This window comes from Homarus americanus, unplaced genomic scaffold, assembly GCF_018991925.1.
Source record: "Homarus americanus isolate GMGI-L3 unplaced genomic scaffold, GMGI_Hamer_2.0 scaffold25013, whole genome shotgun sequence".
NCBI classification, from domain to species: domain Eukaryota; kingdom Metazoa; phylum Arthropoda; class Malacostraca; order Decapoda; family Nephropidae; genus Homarus; species Homarus americanus.
In genome coordinates this window covers 3,437,549-3,446,371 of record NW_024722158.1, presented here as the reverse complement: position 1 = coordinate 3,446,371, position 8,823 = coordinate 3,437,549, and the positions used below count along the sequence as shown (strand labels likewise).

At 34.5% G+C, this 8,823-nt stretch overlaps 1 protein-coding gene across 1 annotated transcript in view; it reads right to left on the bottom strand.

Annotated features, from left to right (window-relative positions):
• Positions 1-8,823, bottom strand: part of LOC121862100 (kinesin-like protein KIF21A) — a 169,154-nt gene that overhangs the window by 18,354 nt on the left and 141,977 nt on the right. Inside the window, 5 exon segments of the mRNA XM_042360084.1 lie at positions 1,125-1,245; positions 2,657-2,868; positions 4,255-4,391; positions 6,675-6,780; positions 7,553-7,709. Of these exon segments, the coding sequence (XP_042216018.1) occupies positions 1,125-1,245; positions 2,657-2,868; positions 4,255-4,391; positions 6,675-6,780; positions 7,553-7,709 (733 nt within the window).

Sequence of the window (8,823 nt, the reverse complement as noted above, 5' to 3'; positions counted from 1 at the left end):
AGGTCAGACACGACAAGGATTAACTTCCGCCCGATACAAGGGATGGATGCGTCCAGTAGCTGCAGATATGGGTGATGAGCAGACCCAAAAGTGCGCCGAGGACACCTAGCTACGCTAGTGGGTAGAGTGAGGTGTGGAGGGTATAGAGGAGGAGGGTGGGGTGAAGAGGTATAGGTGGGTATAAAGATGACATTGAGTTGCCATGTATGTGAAAACTTTTAGAAAATGTTTTAGAAATTACAGTCAAGCTAAAATAAATTATAAATCAAATTATTATTTGACAAGGAAAAGAATATTAAAATACTGTATGGATTGTATATTTACCTTAAATTTCTGAGCTTGGTTTCTTCTTTTCCACAGTACATGCTAAACTATCAAGTGAACGCTTATTTGATGCCATTATAAGGGTGAAAGTTGAATATTAATAAAGTTGAGCACTTGTGAGACGACCACCACGAGACACAGAAGGGTAAACAATGCGTGACCAAGTATGTCTTTGGAACCCGGATGTTTCTTGTGCTCAGTATTATGATCGCGCTTGAATTATTATGGCGATATTTTCAAATTCGAAACCTAAAATTTTGGCACTTATTTTTAATCAGATTCTATTCGAATTTTAGATGTATCCAAATTTTTTGGAGATTCGCATTTTAGAGGTTTCGCTGTATGTGTATATACAGTTAAGTCTTGGTGTTTGAAAATAGTGTATTTGAGACATTCTGAACACCAAGGCTATGGTCATCGTGTTGAAATAGTGTATTTTAGGCTATAGTCTTGGTGTTCAGAATAGACCTCAAACACTGGTGAAATTTTTATTTTACAATAAGTTGCTCAGAGTGAATGATGAAATTTTTTGGAATTGACTGCTGTTACCTCACTGACCACATTAGCTGTATTAATAAAGAAGAAAGAAAGCATTTACAAGTGTTTCTCCCCCAAAACACTAAATGTTCAAAAGAATTTGACAAATGGTGTCAAACTGAGTAGCCCTCTCACCTCTTCCAACCCTTTTCCCTTCCTCTATCCACACACTGGTAGAAATGCAGTGGAGAAGGAGGAATGGTAACCTACCATCTCTTCCCTTTCTCTACTTCCTCCATTTCAACGGTTATTATTAAACTAACCTTAATGTAGTGATCCTTAGAGCCAGTAGCCACCACATCTTGACCTGGGATAGTGGAGTCTACAGCCAAGCACATTACTGCTGCCTGGTGTCCTCCAGCTAGCTTACCAACTGCCGTGTGTCTGAAAGTAAAGTTTAATCAAATATAGAATATACTGTATAGGTTTGATAGTTAACCATAAAACATAAAAGTTCCTATTAATTACTGATGCTACAGGGTACTGACAAATCTTTAACTTATTGTCTTCAAAGGATATCAAGATAATAGCTTTCTTCCAAATCCACAAGACTATTGGCTGAGTGATACAAAGGCTATAATCATGGTGTACATTCCTTCAAAAATTTGAAGACATTAAGCTCAATGTCTTCAAAATTTACAAGATAAATATACCAAGGCCTTTGTGTTACTCAAAGTAAAAAAAATTGTAGACTTCGTGGTGTGTATAAAATGTCCATTGAGAAAAATTAATTGGAGTATATTTGGTCTTGATTCCAATCACTTGTATGTATACAGTAGATCCTTGCCATTCTCGTAAAATGGGAAAGTTGGGTTTGGGTCTTGGGTGCCTGGAACCAACTAGAATAAATCCCATAGGTTCTGTAATTTCGTTATCGCATTTTTAGTTATCACGCACCGGTGGTCCCAATTAGACGTGATAACCAAGGGATGACTGTATACCTATACCAAACAACTGACCAGCCACGGCAGAACTCATCCCCTTTTAACTTATTTAATAATACAACTTTCTTTGTCAGGGTCATTACTGACTTCTGCCTTTTACATTTCACTCCACTAGCACTGACACTAGGCAGTCTTTTTGAGGCCATTTCACACAGAAAACTAAAGTAATGACAGTACAACACGAGATTACAGGTAGTAGGTAGATAGGCAGCTCCAAACAAGGAGGTACTACCGCCTGGGAAGATATTGGAAGCATTATGTGTTGTTTAATGGTCGACCCTGCTGCTATATGGCATCAGGAATTGTGACCAAGCCCCAGGTTGCTGATCTGACTTTCTGCCTCATTTACACACAACTGCAGGGTCTCAATTGTTTCTCTTATTTGGACAACACTAACATATTTAATGTATATAATTTCTCTCGATTTATTTTTTAAATTTTGTATTTTTTATAGGTTATTATTTGTATTAGTTTTATTATTTTATTTGTATTAATTTGCTATTAATTTTATTAATTGTTGTAATAATAATAGATATAGATATTATTATTATCATTATTATTATTATTATTATTATTATTATTATTATTATATTTTCGCCCCCCAGGCCCTGATGTGGGTCATTACCTGTGCCCGGGTGGGCTAATATATATTAAAAAAAAAAATTGCTGCTGCATGGGGTGACTCGTCCTGTGAGAAAAAACTTGCAAGCTAGCCACCATCTACTTACAATAAATTAATCGTGAATCGCAAATGGCAAGGGTCTACTGTATAGAGAACTTATCAATTTTGATTTTCCCAATAATTTTAAATTAAACTATCACTATTAGACACACAACAATTAATCACTTACTTCCGTAGGTCCCAAATTCTGACTATATTTCCAGCTGCAGAGTATAAAATATTTGTTGATGTGGATATGGCAATATCTGTGATTAACGTCTCTCCTTGTGGCATCTGAAGTGTTCTTGATTGACTGCTGACTTGTGCAAATCCAGTTGATGTTAATCCTGAAGAGCTGAGTGTCTTGGTGCACTTGGCTGGGTTTTCACGAATGTCCCATACCTGTAACATGGAAAATTACTAAACCATAAATGGTGAACATGATAATTAATGCAACTTAGTTAACATTATCCCTCCTTTAAACAAAAAATAAATAAATAAAAAACAGTCTTATATTCTGTAAAAGGAAGGTTCTGATAGGTGGTGTTCCTTAGGAGGAATGTCAAAAGTCATTTAATTACAGTAGAACGTGGATTTAAAGCGACACCCACAATTAAGGACTGTTTTAATTTAAAGCGAATCTTTCCTATTTTGCATGAGTCAATCTGGCGCATCATATTTTAAAATTTGCACCTAATGTTTCTCTGGGCACGCTACACTGTCCTAAGCGCAAAGCTGTACTGTACATGTACGAAATGATTACTAAAATATTTGTTTAGTGCAAACTATATCATGATTATATATTCAAAATAATCACTATCTTATAAGAATTCCAGAAGTGTAAATTATATTCTCCCTGGTCACTTCTAAGACTTTTTTAAAATAAAAATACAATAACTCAATCTAAAGGACATAAATAAACAAATAAATACTTCACTAGACCTTAGCAACAACTGTCAAACATGTCACTGTCACCTCCCTTCTCCCTGCCAGCCAGGGTTTGGTGGTTATACAGTAGGCTTTAAGTTTTTTTCTTATATAATATCACAGACTAAAGTTAGGAGAATATAATTTGCATTGCTAGAATCATTGTAAGACAGCGAATAATTTGAATATAAACGTCATTTATTTTGCACAAAAGATAAAAATTTTAGCCACTTGTAATTAAAACTAAATTTTTTATGTTTGATGCAAACTATAGCATGTTTATATTCAAACTAATCACACTATTTTATAAGAATTCCAGCAATGTTAATTATATTCTCCCAGGTCAGTTTAGTGAAAACTTAAAGTTACTCTTAGACAAATAAAAAAATAAGCACCAGACCTTGGCATCAACTGTCAAACATATCACCTCACCCCTCTTCTTCTCCCATCTTCCTAGCCAGTAAACAGACCATTTTGCATCCCTTAATTTTAGCTGTGTTAATTTAGGAGTGTTTCTTTTAACATAATACTACAAAAAACAATGTCAGTCTTTTTAGTATTTTGTGTTCTCACAAGTACCAACTAAATTATTCCATTGAAACAACACTTCAATTAAAAGCGACTTCTCTTGGAAGTATCTCCCGTTATATCGACATTCTACTGTATTATCTTGGGCCAATGGAACCTCCAAGCTCAATCTTTGATTTTATTTATTTTTGTACTACAGTATATTTGTACAATACAACATTGACAAGATTATTTAAAAATCACATGTAATTGTAATAATGATTCAAGGGTGCTTAATCGTGTTTACTTAACCATTTAAAACTCAATAAACATCAATAAGGTATAAAACATTACCTTAATAAATGAAGAAGAGACTGAGAAACAGGTATGCTGGGATTCACAATATCTAACACAATTAACATTGTTAGGATGACCTCCTAGTGACTGGATTTCCTGGCCACGGACTAAGTCCCACATTTTCACAGTACGATCTGTAAAATATTGAAAATTATTGGTTATGATTATATTTTTATGTATTTGCCTCAACTTCTTGCCAGAAATATATTTTAAAAATATAACTGATCTAACCATGGAACCATAACATGAAAATATAAGAGAAAATACCAATTAATAAAGTTGGTTGGGATATGAGTGGTAGGAAGATGTATTCCAGTTCATTTCAATATGTGAGATCTGTTTCAATTTGTGAAATGGAAAAATTTTATATGGACTGATGTGAAAATATGACAAAAATTAAAGAAAATCCATGCAAAACAAATACCCTTTGGCTTTCAAGGTGGCAACATATTATACACATTTAGCAGAAAGAAAAAGTAATCCCAGAGCTTGACAGTCACAAAAGGGAAATACAAAAAAAAACTAACAGACTTTCTGGAACTAACACACTTAACTTTTCTGGATTTGGTAAAAACTTAACCTTCCCTGTCATTCAAAAGGTCACAAATCATAACACAGCCTACAATATGAATATGAAATTGGACATGTCCCAAAAGGTGACAATACTGTATAGCTGAATCCAAATCTGAGACAGCTTAATCCACAACACTGGTGGAACTTAAAACTTGTTGGAAAATTTTTCCTAGTCCCCACAAAAGAAACACAGCACATGCACTATGGTTTCAGAACAGTGAATGACGTATTCATTAGTTGGTGCTCGTACTGTGAAGTGTGTGAGGTCACAGCCAAGATTTTCCATGGGCTGTGAGATGAATAGTCATCATAACAAGATGATTTACTTTATATATTAAATAAAAAAATTGCAATGAAATTCTCTCAACTAATAACATTTACTTAGCACCAATAATGGTATAAAATTATCATATAGAATTTTTTGAATAATTATGTGCATGTGGATGTTATCTGTAGGGATTCATCACAAAAGCTGAGAAGAGACTAAGAGGCTCTCGTGTGTGACTGAGTGAAATATAGTTATCTACTTGGCAACATAATCTAGCCAGACCCGCCCTTTTTATTCAAATAGGTCAGCGAAAGATCAAAACTTCATAATGTGTGACCCGAAGCTCTGCAGACGCACGTCATATGACATGGCCTGGAGGGTAATGTACTGTGCTACTGTATTCAGCCTACACCATATGCACTTACTAAGTGTTAATTACTTCAGTACAATAAATATTATTCTTATTTGTTACAATACAGAATTCAATTAATTTAAATTCAAAATAGATTTCTGTTTGTAATCTAACTTCAAGATTATTTGATCAGTTAGAATGTCCAGTGATCAAAGACAAATAGTCCAAATTTAACTACAGCTAAAAATGACAACAGCCAAAAACCTTAAAGTCATTAACGTTTTAAATATTTCTTAAAACTAACCAAGAAAAAATTTACAGATTTAATGACAACTGTGAGCAAAGTAATATGCATCTTAACCAAACCATTAAAGCCACATACATACAGTACAGAACTTACATGTACAGTGACCCCTCGTTTAACGAACTCAATCCGTTCCAGAAGGTCGTTCGTTAACCGAAACCATTGTTTCAATGGGTTTTTGGGTAATTGGTTCCAGCTCACTGAAAATTTCCTAAATTCAACAAAAATGGTAGAAAAGTTCACTTACTTTGAGGTGTGTATGTAGAAGGCTCCTGGATGATGATGATGGGAATTAGAATGGGGGTGGAGGAGAATGGAGAAGAGAAGGCATTGGGGTGGAAGAGAAGTCACCCCATGGCACCATTTCACCCATAAAATTTTAGTTCTCTTGGTGTATTTCAAGATTATTTTCTTTAAATCAACACTGCACTGCATTATTTATTGTCAATATGTAAAATATATTTCAAAATGACCAATAATTTGCTTGGAAACACAGAAAAAAAGCGTTTAGTTGAAGAGAGTCTCAAGCAAGATGTTACCTCCAGTGAAAACAGAGAGAGACTAACGCCTGTTTGCTGTGTTAAGAGGCTGGATGCTGCGCTTTAAACTAGTCACTTTACCTTCAATTATGTTCAATAATTGTTAAAATGACTAAAAAATTGAATATTAAACTTTTAAAATTATTGAATAGTATAAACTTCTTGATATTTACTAAAATAGTAAGGAATTTAAGCCCTAGAACCGATTAATGTATTGGTGGACTGATACTAAAGCTGGTTGCCCGGCCAGTGCAAGCGAAAACATGTTGAGGTCGGTTCGTAAGAAATTCGTTAACCGAATTGAAGATCCTTATGGAAGGCAGTTCGTTAACCGAGGTGTTCGTTAAACGAGGGGTCACTGTATAAATTTCATCATCTTACCTTTGGATGCTGAGAACAGTAGATCATCAGTTGCATAAACTGACAACACAGCTTTGGAGTGGCCCTGAGCAACATGCGTGCAAGCTAAAACTGACCGTTGGGTTGACTGCAATAACATAAAATCAAGTCTTTGAATAGTCATGTGGAGAAATATACAATATTCCTTAAACCTAATTATTTTCTTTTATTTCATTTATTTAGCAGGTACATTCTACTGATTTACTTTAATTTATGAATGCCATATAATTTAATAGGCTGCATCCTCACCACAGTGCATAAGGTATTTCAATTATTTTATATGATTCAAATTTCATCTTGTAAACTATCACACACAACATGGCCACAACAAAAGGCAAATGGAGTAACACAGGAGCCATAAACCAAAACAAAATAATTTACTGTACAGTACTATACCATAATTTTTCCTTCAAAAGCATACTACATATACAAATGGTCTTCCTAACTGAGAATTAAAAAAATATATAATTTGGGTAGTTTTTTATAATTCAAACTTTGAAAACTCATCAAGAATTTTTTACTTTTTATGCAAAAACCTCATAAATGACCGAAGCTATTGATCTCTGAACACTGTACATAAAATATAATTACCAATGACCATCATCAACCCATTTTTCTTCCCTCAAAAACTGCTCCCTTTAGTTATTTTGACTTCAGCGTCTCATAGAACTAAAACTAATATTAATCCCTTTACTGTTAAATAATTCAGGACAACCTGCCATCTGAGAGACTTAAATGACAAGAATAATTACAGTACGGTATTCTTCTGTTCTATTTATTGTGCCCGAGCCAGTGATTCTGCAGGGTTTTTTCACTATTATTTCCCACATCATAAAATTTTATAAATATACAGTACTTACTCTTCCAGCATGTGGGTTAATGACGCCTGTGTTTGGCCTCGACTCTCGGGTAGAGGACGTAGCCGAGGTCAAACGAGAAAAGACATTTTCTTCTCTGGATGTGGAGCGTCGATAGGTAGTTGGGGAAGTTGGCGGAGTCATCTCTGGATTATTGTCTCTGTTTTGCAAAAGTAAAACTAATTTTTACGGGAATTAGCCCACCCGGGCACAGGTATATCGATGACTATTGATCATTATATAATTGAACGTAATTTTCTGGCTTTACAGTGTAAGTGCAATTACATACTGCAGTAATAGTATGTGACTTCAACTACAATTACAGTACTATGTAAATGTTCTAGTACACTAAATAAAGCATGTGCAGTTTATTATCCATACCATTACATGTAATAATAGCTAAATATACAGTAGACACTTTGATAAAGGTCACAAACTATAATGTTTAAGTAATATATAAATGCTTCTACAAGACAGATTATGTAAATACAGCACTTATACTATCTTTTCAAACAATCCCCCTTGGGCCAATGAAATAAACAAAAAAAATATATATATAGCCTGCTCAAGCTGCAATATTGTACTGTATAAAACAAACATCTCATTATTTAATCAATTATCATACATTCAGGTCAGAACTATAGGTGGTCCAGGGCTGGATATAACATAAAAGGTGATTACAAATGATCTTCCTAATTTTAAATATCTACGTACAGTAAGTCCTCGCTTAACATCGGGGTTATGTTCCTAAAAATGAGAAGTTATACGTTCCTGAGCTTCCCTTTGCCCCATGAAATATACAGTCAACCCTCACTTTACGCGGTCCCACATTCTGCGTTTCCACGTTTACGCGGTGCCCTGCCAGAACCCAGGATGCTCACATTCCGCGGTGGGTGTACCCCTTTACACGGGTGAAGTATAATTTTTTTATTTAGCTCATAAAATTCATACAAATTACCCGGCCAGATTATAATTTACATGGCTGGAATTCTTACAATTTGATGATCATTTTGAATATAAACATCATAGATTTTGCATTAGACATACAAATTTTAGATGTAATGTTAACTCTGAGTAAATATGTTATCTTTTGTGAAAAATATATGACATTTATATTCAAAATATTCCTGGTCTTACAAGAAATCCAGCAATGTCAATTATATTATCCTAACTTTAGTTTGAGGTATTATTTATTACTATACCTGGTTTTCCCCCCAAAATTTCTCAGAGGGAAGAGCCAGCGAGTGTAGTGTGAGAAGAGGGGGAGGGAGTTG